We start from the raw sequence: 20,050 nt of genomic DNA, 5'->3' as shown, positions 1-20,050 counted from the left end.
CATAAAATCACTAAACATACACTTTAGGAATCGGTAATAGATGGTAATAACTGCCTGAATTTTTCCAGTTGTTTGTAAACATGAACTGGAAGATATTTGAGTCGAAGTGAAAAAGTACAGATGTTGTGTTTCAGTGACAGAGGAGGTGCCAGAAGGGAGACATAAGCAAGGACAGCCAAGGGTTCGACAAAGTGACAAGCACAGCAGGAAATGTGGTGTTATAACATATCTGTGGTTGGATCAAAACGGAATTGCATAATTGGAAGTGATTAGGAAAGGCTTTTGCCCTGCAGCGAAATCATTTTGGCTGATGATCAAGCGGGGTGAGAAATACAGCTGCTGATTTATATAATAGTGAAAGCTCTTGTTATCTGAAAGAATAAAATCTCTGTGGTTTTGTGAATGGGCACCCAGTTCGTAACTGTTCTGCTGACAAGCCTTGTCGCTTCCTTGTGCAGGCTGACATCTGGTCCCTGGGCTGCACAGTTGTGGAGATGGCCACGGGCAAGACACCCTTCATCGAGGTTTGTGCTAGTAGTTGTAGCTTGCTTGTTTCACAAGCTGGGCAGAAAGAAACACATGCCAGCCGCATGCCACCGACGTCACCGCAGCCGCCATTTTGTTGTCCATGGAGCATGGCAAAAGGCCATGCACAACGCAGCCTTTTTTCTTTCTTTTTTTTTTTTTATTGCCACCTGCTCTGACCTGCAATGTTGGAGCTATGCACTGGACAACAAAATGGCGAAAAGTGACATCGCGTGAATACCCCCTGTGCGGCACATATGAACTGGGATTTGGTAAGGCCAGTCTCTCAGCATTAAAAATGAACAAATTGATGGAATAATATTTTTTTGTAGGCCCGATTATGAATGCAGTTCAAAAAAACTTTTCAGGAGTTCAGTTTGTGGTCATCTTGAGACATTGCTGAGAATGCTTTTTCTTATTTCCCTCATATGCACGTGCAATTAAGATTACAGATTCATGGGCTGATGATACATATCTGTATTGTGTTTGTATTGAGCATAGCAAGAAAACGGTTGGCTATGAGCTGGCTTTTGTAGCTTTTGTTTCTTAATAATTCAGTCTCGGCAGCCAGAAAGTGGGGGTCGGAATTGCGTGTCAACCTGAGTGCATCTGACCATGGAATTCGTGTGTTTCATCGAACTCAGTTCAGAAAGTCGCATAACTTAAAATATTTTTCACATTTGAGTTCAGCTACGTTTGCTTTTATCTTGTTGGTTTTGTGTGGCTAGTCCACATATTTCGAAACTACCGAACCATTTGCTGTTCGGTTTGCCACTAGTCAGCCGGCCACATCCAAGGATGCCTATTTGTTGCCTTTTATTTATCTCCGTTTTTCTGTGACTGCAGGCTTTGTGATTGTATTGTTGCGCATTTATTGCTTTGAGCTTCGCAAACGCCATCATTCTATTCCATGGACAACTACATAGCGTGGAGCGGGGCGGGATTGGGTATGTGCCTTATATTTGGGAACTTATTGTCTAGTGAGTGGTACAAGTTGGTGGGGGTTGACATATAGGCGACTTTATGGGGTTTGTATTGTGCATTGTGACCTTTGCAGTTTTCCTTAGGGCATGTTTGCAAAATCTTCGCATAATTTGTGCATCGCGTTTTCGAAGCCTTAATTTCAAGAAAAGAAGTCTGCAAATTACACAATTGAATACGGCATTTTGTTTTGTGCATCATGTGGGTCTTGAGGTCATACTAGCTGGAATTTTTCCTAAATGTGCTCACCAAACGCATCATATCTGCAACAAGGGGATGGCTGTCTGGCAGTGCCCCTCTTGCCTTCCCTGAGTGTTGTGAGTGTAAACAAAGGGAAACATCCAAATAGGCTAGAAACCTGCATCATACCACATTTTCTCCTGTACTGCATTCCAGCTCGGCACGCCGCAGGCAGCCATGTTCAAAGTGGGCTGCTTCAAGATCCACCCCGAGATCCCGGCATCCTTGTCGGAGAAGGCCCAGAAGTTCATCAAGAGGTGAGGGCCAGTCAGGGTGGTTACAACTGGACAGTGTCACTGCAAATACGGTTGTCAGTGCTTGCAGTGTGCATCTCTTTTATTGGTTGTTAAAGGGACAGTGAGGAGACCTCTACTAATATTTTTTTAAAGCAAAATCTGATAGTTCGGCATTTCATGGCTTTGTTGCCACTTGGCCGGCAGCAAAAGATGCATTTATTTCTAAGAAATTTGGATTCGAAGTTGAAAAAGTTTTTCCCGCCGCTCTGATTCAAACTTGGAATTCTCTTATGACGACACTGGACTAAGTGACGTGAAACATGACGTACACATGACGTAACGCAGATTCCGTGATTTCTGGCGGCCAGCAGTGCGGCCTAGCAGCAGCCGAAAAGAAAGCTACCGCCAGCCGCACGTTGAAGGCATCTATCGGCTATTGCGGTCGTCACTACCATCGCTTCGTTTACGTTTGCATCGGCATTTTGCCAGCGTTACGATGACCCCGTTCTCGAAGTCATCAACGAAGTTCTCGCAAATGGACACCTTTAGCATACCGTGTACCTTGTTACCGTTAACGGAATACCGGGAGCCCGCCTACCGCCGGCGAGCAGGCGCTGATTGGTCCCGATGCTGCAGGGGCGCGCGTAGCTGCCGGGTACATGGCGCCATCTGGCGACGTCAAGAAGATTTGAGCATGCATTGGCTGCACCTCAGTGATTCGTGGCTTCTCGTGTCCTATGACGTCATCACGCTTGTACTTGCGACTTTGGCCTGTTGCGGCGATACCTGTACTTTGGTTCTTGCTCTTTTCTACGTTACAAGAGCTTTGTTGTCAGTATGAGTGGTGTTTTTGTAATCAGGAGCTGGTATTCTGTCGATACAAGCCAACTTCAATTTCTCCTCAGTGTCCCTTTAACGACGCATACTTACAGGTATGTGTCGCTAACGGGTTAATGAAATCCTAATTGAGATCATGAGGAAGAAATGGGCTTGGGCAGGGCATGTAATACGTAAGCAAGATAATGGGTGGTCAATAAAGGCAAAAGACTGGATACTAAGAGAAGTAAAGCTTAGCAGGGGGTGGCAGAAAGTTAGGTGGGTGGATGAGATTATGAAGTTTGCAATGATAAGATGGCCATAGCTGGCAAAGGACAAGGTTAATTGGAGAGATATGGGAGAGGCCTCTGCCCTGCAGTGGGCTAAGTCAGGCTGATTATGCTTACATACAGGTCTGGCAAATGTTAGCAGCACTCTTCATGCATCTAACCTTAACTTCTTTGAAACACTGTCAGTAATAATTTATTTGTCAGTGAAACTGCAACTGCCTGTCATGATAACATGATGATAAAGTCTGCTCCTGTGGTCTTTCTGTAGCCTCTTTGCCGCTGTGGCTTAATTTATCCGTAGCTACAGTTATAGAGCAGTTGTAATCTATGGTGAGCTTAGGTGTGTCTCTAAATGACCACTGCCTTGTTGCTTTGCAGGTGTTTTGAGCCAGATCCTGCCAAGCGAGCTACGGCTGCTGAACTTTTGGAAGACCCCTTTCTTACAGAGTGAGTTGTTTGTTGTTGGTTGTCATACTGCATTTCGCACTTGGCGTGCAGCGTTGTAGAAACCCCACAAGTAGTGCACCTGCAAAAGCAGATCACTCTGCTGCATATCACTCATACTTCTCGAAGCCTTGGTGAGGCTTTGGACAAAATCATTAACATTATAAAACACCATTCTAGGCACTGCACATCGCGATCGGGACAGTGAGCCATTCAGTTATTGAACCCTCTGTTATGGCATATTAACACGAATATAACGCGAATTTTTGACCTCAATTCATGGGTTTCAGAATGCACTCTTATTCGGAACCAGGGTGCAAATGTAACACTTTTTTTGTTCTCGTGGCTGAAATTAGTAGCTTTAGCAACCTTTACCACGCGGCTTGCGAGTTGTTAGGGGAAGCCAACTTTTCGACGATCTTGGGGCCGCGCGGCTCTCACGGGGAAAGGGTGGAAATGAACAGAGGAAGAAGTGGCATGGGCTGTTGAGAAAAGAAAGGCACTGGAATAGTGAGTAGACTAGGGAAGGGAAAGAAGGTTGAGCGGGCACAGGACTGGGCAGCACGGGACACAAGTAGCAGTGGCACGGTGGTGGCGGCGACCAGTGGTGTGTGGGAGACTGGCTTCCATTAATGCGTCGAAGGCTTTGCTGTGCTGTATGGTGTCAAGTGCATTTTTGAAGTGTTGCCTCTCAAGGAATGCCGACATATCCATTGCTTCCTGTACTTTTCCATGCCGTTTGTTTTCTTCCACTCCCTGGGCTATATAGTTGGCTCAAACAGTCGTAGATCATGTTATATAATACTGCCGTATTTACTCGCATAATAGGTGCACTTTTTTTCCGGAAAATCCGGCTCAAAGTTCGGGGTGCGCCTATTACGCGGGGTAAAATTTCCGGAAATTTTTCGACTCGCAAAATCGAACATACCGCATAAACGCACCCGTGAAAGGGCCGCATCCTGTTTTCCCGAAGGAAATAATTTTAAAAAAATCCCTGTAAGGGCCGCACCCAAACTTTCCATGATCCATGCCGGAATAGCCTTCGAAATGCACGCGCCATGGCCTCCGCGATCAGCTCCGGCTGCAAGCAACACGCGCATGGTCGCGGAGGAGCGGAGGCGCGGGCGTGATCAAGGCGGCCGTGCACGCGCATAGGAGCTTTCAGGTGCCGCCCACGGATGGCGCCCAAGGTCAAGCTTATCAGCATCACCAGCTCCAGTTTTTTTATGGCTGTCAAAGGGTCAGTTTCTGTCGTAGCGTGTTAGTTCATCGCAGATGTGGCTTTCTTGCGCTGCCGCCGTGCGTTGCTATTATAGCATGACGGACAAGCGTCCTAATAGCTACACGGCTGGTAGTTAGATCTCGAATACGGCAAGCGTGCGGTAGGCCGGAAATTCGATGTGGACAAGAAGTGCGGCAGTTGCGACTGTGGCGTGCCTAAATTTTCGTATGTGACTCCTATCGCCACGGTTTTCGGAGTCCTAAGTCGGGAAGGCTTCCGGCTTATGAAGCTTTCCAAACAGGCGTTTAAAGTGAGCATCCCTGAAAACTGTGTGCGGCTGTTCCATGCGATGTCGTTGTACGTGCTGTGGGTCCGCAGCATCTGCGACGGCAGCAGCACTAGTGAGGACTAGTAGTCAGTTCAGCAAAAACTTTGTTAAAATAAAGATTGTGGGGGTGGGGAGGCGTCGGCTGGCAATCATGTAAATACAGTACTGATCACAGTGCCAAGTTCGGGGTGCGCCTATTATGCGCGGAAATAAAAAAATCTGATTTTTCGCGACCGAATTGGGGGTGCGCATATTATGCGAGTAAATACGGTATCTTCTTTTGCTCAGTTTCGTGAACTCTCAAACTTCCCCCTCGTGTTATGTTCATGGTCACATTATGTGCAGTTTTAAATCCAGCAATTTTCACTGACGGCAAACTACTTTGTGAGCACGGATGGAGCCAGAGCAAATAAGCGTACCAGCCACGTATTACTCTGCTGCATGTCACTCTTCTCAAGGGCTTGGTGAAGAGGGCATGAAAATGTGATAAGAAGTAAAACAATGTTCAGAAAGTTGCCAGTGATGGTGCTAAAGCTTTGTTACCACGAGAGATGGTTGTCCGTACTTTGGATGTACGACAACTTAGTTTTTTTGGGCTCAGACTTAGCCAGCACTAATAGATGTGCTAACTTTGGCAGCGTCTCATGCTGTGTATGATTAGTGCCATAGTAGTTTCTGTTTGTTTCATTCTTTTCGTTGCCTTGGCCCGGAAGGCACACTTTGAAATGCTTTGTGCAGCCAGTAACCTGAGGTCTTTGTTGAGGAGCACTCGGTTTGCTTCCTCGACATGTTTGAGAACAATAATGGGAGTGATCCCATTTTCACATCTATTGTAGGCCTGACATGCGCCGTTCGACGTCCATCCATTTTTCACTTTCTTGACTTTGATGTACTTTGACCGTAAGTCTTGTAACCGATTGTGTGCTCAAATTAAAACTCAGTGGTAACTTATGTTTCTTGGGGGGTGAAGTGTTCTGGAGCTTTTTCCCCTCGCGCAACTTGAGAAGCGCATTCATTGTATGTTTTTCTCGGAATTCTTGTTTCTGCAAGCTAGCTTTGGAAATGTTGTCTACTGGTCTGTTTGGAAGGTGAAGTGCGCTAAAGGTGAGGATTAAACATCATGAACACGTTTTCTTGCACGCTTATGGCGGTTTCTCTGGCTGTTTCTTTCCCTGTTAACTGCTCTTGGTGCTGTGACAGCCAGCTGACACACTGAGCTTCCTGCCACAGTGCTGGTTTATGTCATTCACTTCGTTTTGCTTCTGGTTGGTTATTTCTCGTTTTCTTTTTTTTCTGCAGCGGTGGGAGGAAAAAGAAGGCGCGACCAGCTGCACCAGACTTCAGCCGAAGCATATCAGGTGGGGCGGTTTTTTTTTCTTGCTCTTTTTGTCAATCAGCCACGGTTTGCTTAGTTACGGTAGACTGCTGTTAAGGGGGGACACTGGTATTAGATCTATTTTCCCTATCTTTATTCCAATCCTAATGAAACTGTACCACTTTGCTCAGTTTTTTATATACTGATTTCAACAATGAAATTATCTTTCTCATAATTTAGTCTATTCCCAAGATAATTAATTTTAATTATTCATTCATTAGTACCTCGGTGCAAAAAAAACTGCTCAATAAAAAATCATTTTTAATCGATGGCTACATAGTAAGGTGAGTAAAGAGTGCAATAATCAAAACCATTTTTCCATTTTACCCTCATTAGTAATTTTACAGCACTTGGAATATCAATGTTCAAGGTGTGAATGTAATGCATCGATAAACTTTGTGAAATTGTAAATTTTTAAAGTGCGATTGAACAAATCTGCTTCAATTATTGTACACACTGTGCCTTCAGCTTCCCTTAGCAAACAATATGACATCTCTGTCTCTCTTAGATGTTAGATATCGACATACTAAGACAGCCAGATGTCCAAAATTTTCATGCCATTAAATTGTCTGCCCCTGCATAAATTCAGCCCACACGATGATCTGAATGTAATATTATGGTCAAAATGTTGATTTTTTGAAGGAAAAAATTGGTACAGTAGGAAAATAATAGCTGTAGATTCCACAAATGTCATTTTTTTTTTAAATCGATTTTTTGGTCTCGACCAGTGTCCCCTTTTAAGATGAACTCTGATTTGGACAAATTTTTCATTTTAACAAACAACCACACGCTCAAGAAGACTGCATGCAAACAGTGCTTACTAGGCTCGCAGAACGTGTCACAAAAGGTTGTGATTGTGTGTTTCGCATCACTTGTACACATAATATTGACTTGTGTTTTAGTGCTATGTTTTAGTGCTTTTCTGAATAATTGAACATGTGGTACATATTTCGTATGAATATAGTTGATGCTCAATAGTACGAACAGGAGGCCAAAAATTTGTTTGAGTTATGTGAATGTTGAGTTAATGGCAGCCTTCTGAAGGACTACAGCAGATGATGACTGCACCAAAGCAGCTGGTCAAATGAACGGGTAATTAAACCCTTTCAGGCACCATTTTTTGTTTCCACCCAGAACAAATATTTTTCCGCTTAAGTAATAAATTGAGGCCACAAAAAGGGTCATTTCTTAGTTTTTAGCGAAGAATTCCAGGGGTTGATATTTTACATGGAGGTGCAAAATTTCCCAGAAAGTGTCGTAACTGATTAAAATAACAAAATTGAAATGCTAGGAATTGTCCCGTAAACACCCGAAGGATCAAAGAACCAATTTCTGTTTTAAAGATGCACATTGCAGTTGAAATTCTGAAAAAAAAAAAAAAAAACGGTGTTCTTACTTGCGGCAAATTCCGTGTGCTCAAAAACGGCGAAAGACGTGCTGCCTCGCTCACTGTGTCATGAAATGTTATTTACTATGTTCACTATGTGGCGTAAAAAAAAGCCATCTTGTTTGCGACAAAAGGATCCTGAATTCCTTGAAACAGTGAAATCACTCCAAGGTGCAATCACACACTTGAGAAAAAGCTGCGAGTTTGCTGTGTACACAGTTATTTACAAAGTGCCTTAAAGGGTTAAGTGGATTTGAATGAGCATTCACTGTACCTGCAAACTCGAGACAATTGAATTTAACAGAAGCCAGCTTCAGCCATAGCATTACACCTTGTGTATTTCATTCACACAGTGCAAAGACGAACCCGGACAAGAGGGGAACATGAACATGAGGTTCATGAACATGAACATGAGGAACATGAGAGGGAAACATGAGGTTCCCCTCATGTCGAGGTTCGTCTTTGCACTGTGTGAATGTAGGCATGCAATACCAACTCACCCAGCAACTGATTTTAAACACCTTGTGTAGTTTCTCTCTGAAAGAAGCTTTCATTGTGGAAATGGCGCACAGCTGATGCAGCTGTTTTCATTTTTTTGCATTGTGCGACAGTTCCGGCCGATCGAGTACACAAGATGGACAAGCCGGAACGGATGTCTCGGTTCGCCAGCACGGGGGAAGACGGGTCAGTGTTCCATTCCGGCATATCTCTCGCTTTTGTCTGAGACCTTTGCCTGACCACTTCTTTTTTGCGGTTTTGTTTTGGTTTCACCCAAGTTTTGTTTCCCTAAGTTGCGCTAATGCGATGGATCTAAGTGCCTTGGTGCGAAGCTGATGCTGTGCCTGCTTTGGGCTTTTGTGCTGCTGCTACTGCTCTTCTAAAGGGCATGTGTGCGGGGAAAGTGATTCTGGGAAACGGTCAGAGCTGTTCCGCTGTTCCAGGGCAACTTTGGAGTTAGCCTTCTTGCAACATTTGCATGGTTGTGCAGGAGAGAGAAATGAGATAGAGTCAGTGACTGAAGTTGTGCTGATGTTCAGGCCTTTTTTAGTATTGGACTGAATGATGCTGCAGTGAAGTCAGGTTATCACTGTTTGGGAGCTCTTAGTATTTTCAGAGCGTTTTTGAATGTTTAGCTGACGTGCGAACATGCTATATATATAGGCTTTTATTAACCGAAATTCCGTAGGCTGATGGTAATGGCAACCATGAGCCAGCCTGAGCTCCTTCTTTGGTGGCTGTACATACTCGCGCAACAGTGTTTTATTGCTTTTATTTTGTTTGCGGGCAGTTCAAAATCCTGCTCAAGTATGTTATTAGTTCACTGCCTTCTAGCTAAAGAGGTTTCCACTGTAGAAAGAGTCCTTTGATTGCTGGTTGTGGGCAGCAGTAGCAAGCAGCGTTTCACGATGGGTGCACGCCAGCAGCAAAGGTACCGCCTCTTGCCGCCTTTCTAGAGATGAGGAACAGCTGCTCGAGGTAAACTCGGACAGAGGCTACAGTTCCTGCGAGGCTAGCCCAACCACCTTAGGCCAGGCAAAGCGGGTGCTGCCCCGGATTCTCTCCCGGCCCGAACGGTTTGACCTGTCCCAGAGGTAAAGCAAACCAAGAAGACGCAGTGTGTGTGGGTGCATGGTGGCGGTTGGCGAGGGGAGCATGAGGTGGCGCCATCTGTGGGTGTGGTGTGGCAACGCTGTTGGTGCGGGAGCTGGTGCACCTGTGTGGGTTCCTGTTCTCATTGTTTATTTCAGAGCAATGTTCTGTGCCTCTCTCGCTGTTGTTTGTGATAGGCAATGTGTAGTGAAAAAATTACTACATATTTGGGAGATGGCGGTAATGCTGCAATCTCTTGTGCTGCCTTGCTCGCGCTGCTGCGCTCTCCGCTCCTCGCCACTTCGCTGCTCCAGTGCGGGCAGGGCAGGGATTGTCATGTTGGTATGTTACCACAGAGTGTCGCATTTGATTGGACGTCGCTTAACGCTCCTCTCAGACACGTGGTTTTCGAATGGCGCGGGAAACGGCCAAAATTTTTTGAGCTACAGTGGCGAGCGTTGACTAACTATTAGAAGTTAGTCGATCACTTTAATGCGGGAAACGGCCAAAATTTTTTGAGCTACAGGGGCGTGCGTTGACTAACTATTGATTGGCTAACCATTAGAAGCTAGTTGATCACTCTACTAGTTAACATGATTCACCTGTTTCTTGACGTCCACCAGGACTGGTATTACTATGCTGCAAAAAATTTTCCTTTACCTCAAAACCTATCTTTAAAAATTAATGGCAGGCTGCACCCCCAACTAGGCAGTCAGTAATTGAAAAAAAAATGTCATCCAAAGTAATTCTTTGATGTGTACATAACTTTGCCCACTTGGTACGTTCTGCAGGGAGCTAATAGACAATAACTGTCCGAGACGTAGTTACGACTATGACCGCATCGTCCCGCACACTGGACTCTGCCTGGAATCGCAAACACACGATGCCTCAGCGCTGCTAATTCATCTTATGCACTCGGAATTCACACCCAAAAAGACGAAACGCTGTGCAGCGCAAAAGCTAGACTGGGGTGCACCCACACGTCAGGTGTGTTTCCTTGCAGTGAAGCATCGTCCACCAGGCTCAGGCACCAGTGCAATAGTGCAGTAGCGCGCCATTCACCTTGTGTCGCTAGGTCTAGTGCACTTCGCATTAAAGCCCCAGCAAAAGTTCTGTGAATCTTTTCACAGTTTATCGTGAAAGGTCTAACCTTATTACGAGCTGAACGTATAATTGATTTTGTCAAGGAATTCGACACTGAAGTGCATGGAAAGCAGGCCAAACGAAGGCCACCTATGTCCCGCAAGTCTCGCGTGTGGAACATCGCTTCAAATCGTCAGTCAAGCACCGGATTGGAGGACTTATTAAGTAGAATCATGCGACGTTATTGCCAGTGAACTGTTTTACTCCAGGCAGTCAATTCATACCGGTCGTCGAGCGCGTGTCCTATCATCCATTCTTTCAATACATTACATGTTTGAAGGATTCGCCGGTATGGCGCTAATTCATCGTGAAGATGCAGGTCACAGCATAAAAGCGAGGCTTGTAGTTGGGGCTCCGCTATAGTGGAAAAATTTGGTGGTGAAAATGCTGACCCCCCATGCAAGGGCCACTCCCTGTCAAACCTCGTAAGGTTTCATCAAAAATGGCTGCCGATGTCAATTTGGGCTTTTAATACCACAGCTGGCACTCCCTGAAGAATTGAAATTCCTGTGCAGACATGTGCACATCAAGATGCATGTGGTGGGGTGGACGACTGCCTGTGACGGTTTTACTGGCGGCTTGAACTGCGCGCTTGCGAACCGCAGCTGTTGGTGCGAGGTGGCATTCAGCTTTTTTGCTTGCTTTGCTGACGGAGCCATAACGGAAATCAGTTCTGCAATCATTTCGGTGTTGAGTTATTGTACCTATGGAAAGCAGTGAAAACGTAGAATGTTTTTTTGACAAGAGGTGGCTGTTTCCAAAGGGTTCTTTGAGGCTTCAGTGCGGAGCATGTTAGGCCTAGCAACATTGAGCAAGTGGCGCTCAATGATTTGCTGTCGCCCGCTGCCCGGCATGCCGATAAGCAGCACGTCTTTGCAAGAAACCTGACGTCGGCTTGGACGCTCTGTATTCTTGCCTTTGCGAAGCAAGCGGGCACATTTTTTTTTTTCTTTCTGGTGAGACTGTGCACTGACCTAGTACAGGCACTGCTGCGTATATGACAGTGTGATGGGAGCTCTAGGCGGAGTCTCAAAGAACGACACTCCACCGGTATGTTCTTACCGCGCATCACAAAACGTCTTTGTAGAATCGAAGCAACTGCATATCTGGCATGTTCTCTAGAGCATCAGTTTTGAGGTGCATATGACCCCTATTCACTGCGTAGTGATGTGAGCACAAGCGTCCATGCCAAAATGCCTCCAGGAATGCATCTGAGGTTTCCGGAGTATCATGAAAATTGTGCCACGGCGTTGATCTTGAAAGCCGAAAGGCCAAAGCTAACAGATTTTTGGAAAAAAAGTTACGGAGGGCATCTGAGATTACTTGCATGCTGTGATAGTGAAAGCACTGTGAAGGCCTTTACCCTGGAGGCCTCTATCATTGTCGTTGTCAGTAATGATCCTCATAATTTAGTATTGTCCTTTATCATTTCATTAATGGCCATTATCATTAACTATTGGTTAATGATTATGTATTGACTATCTAATTTAGAGTACTGGTAACGTTGCTGGGTTTCTATGGCCAATGCTGGGCTCCATTGCTGATAAGCCATATGATGCCTTCACAGTAATGAACAATCCTGAACTATCCAGTCAAATCTCTCGGTGCTATGGCCCAATTTCACAGCAGTTTCACTGCCTGACTTCACGAAATTTTTTGCGGGTCATGTGAATTATGTTGTATAGTGCGGGGTTCGACTGTAACACTTAAATGCCCTCGAAGTGTTTGTGTGACAGAGATATAAGACTTTGTAATGCCAGCGGCCCTTTATTGGTACCAGCAGTGTCGAGAAACCTCCAGTGAAATTGGATGCTATGTGCAGTGTTCAGCCTAATTGGTGTATACCGGTTGCTGCTGCATGACTCGTAGCTCTTGTGATGCCTTTCGGCATTTTCTCCAAGCAGGAGCACCACAAATCATAACGAGCAAACTGGCATAGGCCACAAGACAATAGTGGTCACTTCTTTGCCTGTTTCTGTAGCAGGTACTTCTTGAAAATGATGCAGCACTGCAGTCTGACTGAAGCTTGAATGGTACAGACCACTTTTGCTCACAACTGTGCGTGTCAAGGGATTTAAAAAGTATGTTTCATTTGGCACACTATAAGGGATCTGAGCACAGATTTTAAGCTAATAGATTTTACTTACTGTAGTGGAAGCTACGTTGCGAGGTACTGTGGAGCAGATAACCAAAATGCAACGCCAGCTGCTGTTTTTAGCACATGGCGTTCTAGTTTCTGCAACGTGTATGCCTATTCAGCTGTACTTGATCATAACACTTGTCTATGAAACTGAGCAGTCATGGCAAGACATTGCTTTCTTTGCCTCTCATCGCTCCGCTAAGGAAGCCTAGGCCTCTTTTATACAAGGATTCCATAATTACGCTGGCTGGATACAGTCAGAACAAGTTAGTCTCAGTACCTTGAGCAGGTCAATCTTAATGGTGCACGTTACATACATGGTGGCTGAGCTGGTTACCGCTCTGCTTGGGAGCTATACTCCGCGACAGCTTATCTTGGCAATGAAGAGAAGGCTACAGGGGCACAACTTACATAACTGTGGCATTCCGCCTAATAGTTTGGCTGCACGATAGTATGCCTGGCGCGTTGATCTATCCACAGTCACTTCACTCCATAGTAAGCTGGTCAAACTGGCGCCATCTATGGAAGCTTCTTGTAGCTAGACATGCCTAGTACGTTTGTTGTAATGAAGAAAACTTTTTTTTTTCTTGACTTTCAAGGTTGAAAGTTCGCATTTGTGTTAGAAATAGCCTTAAATATTAGCATCGTACTACGTTTTAAGAAAAACTAATAACTGCAAATGGGGAACTATATTCATCTGAATGGCAAGAGGGGGCGCATTCCGCGTTCATAGCTCCCACCCCATTGCCAGGAAAAGTTGTCACGGAGTGTAGTGAAGCTAGCTGCCTTGAGGCAGGCCTGGGGCTTTTCTGTGCAAGTAGTAATGAAGCTGGGTAGATTTAGAGCTGCAAAGCTTGGTGCGGCACGCAGCAGCAAGCTTCTAGGCTGGCTGCACTAACTGTAGTTGAGCAGTAGTGCTTTTGCGAGCATGGCACACTGTTTTCTTGCATGCTGGCTCCCTAACACGCATTTGTTTGTTTCTTTTTTTTTGTTTGTCTTGCCTCTTATCCCTCATCCCCCTGTTCCTTCTTTCTTGATTGTGGCTTTGTCTCTTGTTCATTTCTCTCTCTCTCTCTCTTTCTCTCTTGCAACTTTACCTATGTCTCCCCACTGTGCTGTGGTTGTGTGGGTATGGGGAAAAAAAAAAATCACTTCCTGGCCTCTTCCCCCTCCTGAATCTAGGACGTCCTTTCTTCTTAGCTCTGCACCGGCCACGAGTCCAACGGATGCGATTCCACGGTCACCTTCGACGTTCTCCTTCGGGTAACGTAGCTGTTCCTATGAACTCTTTTTCTTGATCCCGAGGTAAAGAAAAAAGTTTGCCAAACTAAGATCTAACCGAAGACTGTAGTCCCAGGCTTTGCAGTTTTTTTTTTCTGTCTTTTTCGTTTGCCTGTTGCCAGAAAAGGGGGGGGGGGGGGAATTCATTTCGTTTGTTTACTTTAGATACTCTACACAGTCCAATAGCTAGCTCACTAGTAAGTACGTATCACTCACTCCTTCAAGGCTGTCATGGTGGTCTAACTGGCATATAGTTTTTTCCTGCGGTGAAGAAGCAACGGTAAAGAACGTTAGCACTGAGCTGTAACTCCCATGTGATCTTATAGTACAGCTTAAGCCCTTGTGCACTTCAAGATGTTGAGATTTGTTTACCAGTAGTACGAGTTCACAACTGTATTTTGTAACATGCCACATGCGGGCAGCATCCATAGTGAGGATGCTTGGCATGCATGACTTTAAGTTTCGTCTCAATACACCATTTCACGTATCCACAGGCCCATTGGTTTGATAGGCTGTGTGTATTTTAGGGGAAAAAGTGTCTGGCACCATACTGTACCCTGTCGTGGTGACATTCAGCTGTGCTTTGTACCGAAGCAAGTGCAACTGTTTGTCCTGTTGCCGTGAAGTGAAGAATGTTCTTTTCACCCAGTTACTTGTAGTGTCTGTTCGTAGTACTCTGTCATATCTCCTGTCTGCTGCCTGCCCTTGTGGGTTTACAGCATGCCTTGTCAGTGCAGAGCTTAGTTTGTTTGCTTGCATTGTTACAGTTGCGTTGTTGGCTGAGTTGGGTGCTTGGTACAGGGAGGAGCATTGCTGCCTCCGACCGAGTGCTCTTTACTATTCATAGCATTTTGCTTACACTTGATGTAGGGGCTTTGTTTTGTAGTCAGTGGTGGGGCAGTCTTTTGTTGGTATATTCTTGACCTTGAGGCCTTATGGCGGCATCACATTGCACCTTAGGACTTTTCGCATATGTTGGTGTGACTGACCTGTTTTTGGGTTGCTGCTGATACCTATCAGTAGTAGACACTACAAGAGTTTGTTGAGCATAAGGGTTGGGAGCATTCTTCGAAGAACATTGAGCTCCTATGTGGCAAAAGTGCAGCTGTCGATAGAAAAGTCCTCAAACTCTTTCAGAACCTGATGTTTTGGGTCCTTCTTAGGTACAAATTTCTAATTTACTAGATGGATGTGTAGATCCCTGCCGTGTTTGTTTTAAAGAGTCACACCTGGGCCAGAACTTCACCATGTGTTACTGCAGTTTTGGACAGGTCTGCTGCTTTACTTTCATTTCTTAGAAGGGGAGCAGTTAGTGCCTGCGTGTTGTCACGTTGCTCTAAGCTGAAGTTGGGCACAGTACAGTTGAGTGCCTGTAAGCCTTGTGAAACAAAAAGAAAAAAAATACATTGCCACTAAGCTGCAACCTTATTGTCAGATAGCTAGCACAAGAGGTTCTTTAGAGATTTAAAAATATTGAGTGTGGTTGGCGATAGCAGAAAACGGTTCTTTTTAACGACAGAAACATTGCCCCAGTTCAAAGCCAACCTGGCTGGTGCTGGTACCACTGTAGGAAAGCTGGCTTTTGTCCAGTTCTGCCTTAACTGTTAAGGGCAACGCAGCGAGCTACGGAAAGAAAAATGATAGGTGTAACCTTAAGAGATCGGAAGCGGGCGGAGTGGGCGAGAGAACAAACGCGGGTTAATGACATCCTAGTTGAAATCAAGAGGAAGAAGTGGGCTTGGGCGGGGCATGTAATGCGAAGGCAAGATAAACGCTGGTCCTTAAGGGTAACGGAGTGGATTCCAAGAGAAGGCAAACGTAGCAGGGGGCGGCAGAAAGCTAAGTGGGTGGATGAGGTTAAGAACTTGCAGGGATACTGTGGCCGCAACTGGCGAAGGACAGGGTTGATTGGAGAGACATGGGAGAGGCCTTTGCCCTGCAGTGGGAGTAGTCAGGCTGATGATGACGATGATGATGCCTTAACTGTAAGTGGTATAGAAGAGAAAGGACTTAGCTCGCGGTATTCCACGTGCTTTTAGCCATTTCCCGGCATCCTACAGAATTACCCGAGGGTGGCAGTGAAAGCTGGAAGCTCAACGCTTCAGGCACAGTGGGCGGGTGCGAACCCCGATAAGAAATACTAGCACAGTGCTGCTGGTGTCAAAGGGCGGGGTCCGTCAAGCAACATGGTATTGCTGGTGGGGCACGCACGCAGCTCGGAGACGTCTGAGAGCGGCATGCGGCGATGCAGTTCGGGCCTGCTCAGCCCACCCGTGGACGGCTCATCCGTGGACCAGGAGTCGGGGGGCTTCTACCTCCTCAAGAAGGACTCGCAGCGGCGTCAGACCATCCTGCGTGTGCTCGAGGAGGACGGCGGCACGGTGAGTGACGTCCACCCACCGTTTCTGCATCTGTCGTGGAGCCTGAACACAAACGCTGAATGGGGTCGTTTTCACATCCTTTGTGCAACCCAAACATTAACATTGACCAGGGCAGTTTGTATGTCTTTTGTAGAGCAGGAACAAGGACACTGACAGTTCCTACATTCTTTTTAGAACAGAATCAGTTGCGGGAGCAGTTTATGCATCTTTTATAGATGTATGCCACAAATTGTGTGCCACGAATTGTATGCCACAAATTGTGTGCCACAAATTGTATGCCACAAATTGTATGCCGCAAATTGTATGCCATAAATTGTATGCCACAAATTTGCAACACTGGGTGTTAAAGAGTTGAAATCTGGTTTCGTACAAATCAGTCTTTTGTACTCCTTCGTTCGTGCTTATCTTTTGCTGTTTTTCTGAGCATTTGTATGCATCTCAGCTTGTCATTTTTTTATTTATTTTTTTTGCCTTTTTTGTCTGCCTTACAGATTTGTGACATATGGTTGAACAAGCTGCACCAGGACAGTGGAGACGACCTGGTAATCAGCAAGGTAACCTTTTTTTTTTTTTTCTGATCTGGCTTTAAGCTTTGCATTAGCATCACTGATAAGATAACAGTTGTGTCTCCTGTAACCAGCTCTAGTTGCTGGGAATGCTCAGGAAGCTAGCATTATTCAGCATTTTTTGTGCCAGCAAACTTAGACCTGGATCACTTCTCTTTGAAGGAGAGCAATAATTGAGAAGTGTTGGACAAAAGGCCGCCACCATCTTATTCAAAGTTGACAGCTATTTTCAAAGTTTTCTGGGACAAGTTGAGTTACTTGGAGACTAGTATATGCTATATGTAATGCAGTTATAGAAGTTCTTAATGTGTCCTAAGAGAACAGGGCTCGAAAGAAATTCCCTCTTATGTTGCAAGTCACCTCCACACATTGGTTGTGCTCATTATTGAATCGGGGATGGCAGTATCTAGGAACTGCGCTGAAAATAGTATAGACATCAGTGATCTAGTATTTATCCATTGTCTTGCAGTTGTACTAGAGTTTATACGGGGGTAAGAATCTCTTTTTTTGCTTTTCACTGGCACACTCCATGCTTGGTCATCTATGCCATCACTAGCTCTTGGTGGCATTACGCTCTCACGTCACAAGCTTTTTGCTTTTCAAACAGATACTTTATTTCATGATTTTAGTTTGGGTGTATGATAGCTCCTTCTGGCAGTGCCTTTTGTTGGTGCAACTGTGCATCATGCAACTGAACGGGCCATATCATATGCAGGAACAACTTCAAGCCCTAATCGACGGCTTTAAAAATTACATCCCAGAACAGAATAAAACCAGCCTTCAGCACATTATTGGTGAGTGGGCTTTCATTTTGTGTTGACTTCTATGCTCCCGACAGTGTGCATGTAATAACACATTTATGAACACATAAAAGAAGCCTCCTCACAGGCAACGGGGCCGCTTATGATGGGTGTGACAGGGTAGTGGTGGAGCTCCACCACGTCGCACTGTGAAGGATGTGGGTAACCCTTACGATTCTGGAGGAGTTATGCTTCTATGCTCCCAACAGTATGCATTTAATGAAGCATTTATGTATACATAAGAAATAGTCGCTGCCGTGCTGTTCTGATCTCAAAATCAGGCAACCATTTCCCAGTCTTTTAGTGCATAACTTTACCTTGATGCAAACACTTTTTGAGCCCAGCTCTTATGCGTGCATTCGTGGGTCAAGCTGTGTCGCGACCAGTGTAACGAGTGCAAGGGGAGCGAGAGGAGTGCAAAAACACTCTCCTCGAGACTGGCCTTGCCCAGTGAACAAAAGTACAGCAGCATGCTTATAGATGGCGCTAGAGGGATGCGCGCTGTCATCCATCACCACTGGAGCGTGCCGCAGTCGCGGCACGCTCCATTCCTTTGCCGGGCTCCGGTGTGAAATGTGCTGCACGCAATAGATTGTCCGCGTTGGCCACACCACTCACAGAGTTCCCTTCCTAGTTATAAACAGTCCGCTTACAAACCAGGCATTGGTACAGCGGGTTGAACATGTCTCCATCCATTTCTCCGACCACAAAGCCACCTTCATGACAATCAGAGACTGGGATAGGAGTGTTACCTGAAGAGAGAGTGTGTGCGAAAAATAAAGGGTGCTTTGTATCTGTAGACACGTATTCGTATCTAAAATTCTTTGCCTCAGTATATCGAAAAATCAAAAAATCAAAACACCTACAAAGCTGTGCTGAAATTCGTATTAGGGAGTATTGTTATGTTCATTAAAATTTTTTTTACGGTTTTTCGGGCCCATTCAATAATTTGAACTTTTGGATAATTCAAACATTTTTCCGGTCCCTTGAAGTTCAAATTAGCAACCTTTTACTCTATACCACATCACTGGTCTGTTCTACATGCGTTGTATGCCTAACGGTATTATTTGGTGGGTATATTCAATACAAGCTGATGAGAGCTTTTAAGATTACAATATTTCGGGGCCTCTGTCCATTGCTGTGTAACTGTGTATCCAAAATGCTGAGAAAACTGTGGATCACGAAGTTGACGTTGAGCAGCTTTCTCAGCTTCATCCAAGATTCTCTCTTTGTGTTCCATTTTGTTTGTTCTATTGCGTCCCCTGCTGCGCACTTTGGCCTGTCATACCCTGCAAATGTTTCTGTTGTGTGCAGGCAAACTAAAGCAAGAAGTGAACCACGACCACAAGGCTCTGAACCAGCTTGCAGTGGCACTGTACCTCTTCCAAAGCGCTGTAAGTGCATGGCAGTCAGTGCCACTTTTGGGAGAAGCCTGAGCAACTCAGTCTTCACTAGTGTTTTTTTTTTTCTTTTCTTGCCTGCTTTCTTCCTTCGGTTATTTCCGTAGTATCTTTCTTTTCTTGTGTGAAGTACACCTTTCATGCGAGCATTCTGCTTCTTGGTTGCTGACTGTGGCAAGTGGCGCCCTCTGGGGGAAGGGGGGGGGTACCCTAAGATTTACCTCCGCTTTCTGAATTGGATCTCTCCCCTTTCTTTGTTGACTGTACCAGCTGTGCTACTAGAGGGTCACGGATCTGCTGGCAAGTATCAGCACTGTAGCGCTTTGCTTGTGGGCAGTCACTGCGGGGCTGATCGCATTGCACGTTGTGCGCAGGTGAACGAAGTGTTGCGCAACCAAAGCATCAAGCCCCACTGGATGTTTGCCCTGGACTCGCTCGTCATGAACGCCGCTCAGGTGGCCAGTGAGATCCTCTCCTACGGTGAGTGGACGGGCGAGGCTGGTTGCGGACCCCCCTCTTTTGTTTTGCTTGCTTTTGGGAGGGCACAGTTCAGCTGCTCCCCGGAGTCCAGCTGTAAGGAGGAATACGAGTGGAGCTGGCACCTGTTAGCTGCAAATACGTTGTGCTCAAACTGAGCTTGTTTTGTGGCTTTGTTTTGTCTTACTGCGGCAGAAATTTTATTAGAATGATGCTGTTTGAAGAAGTGTTTGAACTGAAAAGTAGAAAGGTGTGGAATAAGGGAGTAATTTCTCATTGACGTCCACCCGAGCGAAGCCATACGGCTACAAAGGAAAGCTATACAGCTTTCTCAGAAACTTCGTACTTAAAGAAAAATTCGTCCTGGTCCGGGGATCGAACCCGGGACCACCGCTTCACCGGAGCAGTCGCTCTACCAATTGAGCTAA

At 45.5% G+C, this 20,050-nt stretch overlaps 1 protein-coding gene across 10 annotated transcripts in view; it reads left to right on the top strand.

Moving 5' to 3' along the window:
- The window catches only part of Ask1 (apoptotic signal-regulating kinase 1), an 85,497-nt gene that overhangs the window by 50,078 nt on the left and 15,369 nt on the right, over positions 1–20,050 (top strand). For 2 of the 10 annotated variants that reach the window (XM_089571643.1, XM_089571644.1), the window contains exons 19-30: positions 459–524; positions 1,903–2,003; positions 3,467–3,535; positions 6,382–6,440; positions 8,456–8,528; positions 9,299–9,436; positions 13,900–13,980; positions 16,214–16,379; positions 16,871–16,933; positions 17,661–17,739; positions 19,060–19,139; positions 19,520–19,625. In XM_089571643.1, coding sequence (XP_089427769.1) covers positions 459–524; positions 1,903–2,003; positions 3,467–3,535; positions 6,382–6,440; positions 8,456–8,528; positions 9,299–9,436; positions 13,900–13,980; positions 16,214–16,379; positions 16,871–16,933; positions 17,661–17,739; positions 19,060–19,139; positions 19,520–19,625 — 1,081 coding nt within the window. The remainder of the gene's footprint in view (positions 1–458; positions 525–1,902; positions 2,004–3,466; positions 3,536–6,381; positions 6,441–8,455; positions 8,529–9,298; positions 9,437–13,899; positions 13,981–16,213; positions 16,380–16,870; positions 16,934–17,660; positions 17,740–19,059; positions 19,140–19,519; positions 19,626–20,050) is intronic. The other 8 variants (XM_089571647.1, XM_089571645.1, XM_089571646.1 and 5 more) reach the window with 8 other exon arrangements.

Source organism: Amblyomma mixtum, chromosome 2 (assembly GCF_055824585.1).
Source record: "Amblyomma mixtum isolate Tamu chromosome 2, ASM5582458v1, whole genome shotgun sequence".
Taxonomy (NCBI): Eukaryota; Metazoa; Arthropoda; class Arachnida; order Ixodida; family Ixodidae; genus Amblyomma; species Amblyomma mixtum.
The sequence above is the reverse complement of the archived record's forward strand: the minus strand, read 5'-3'. Positions and strand labels throughout refer to the sequence as shown.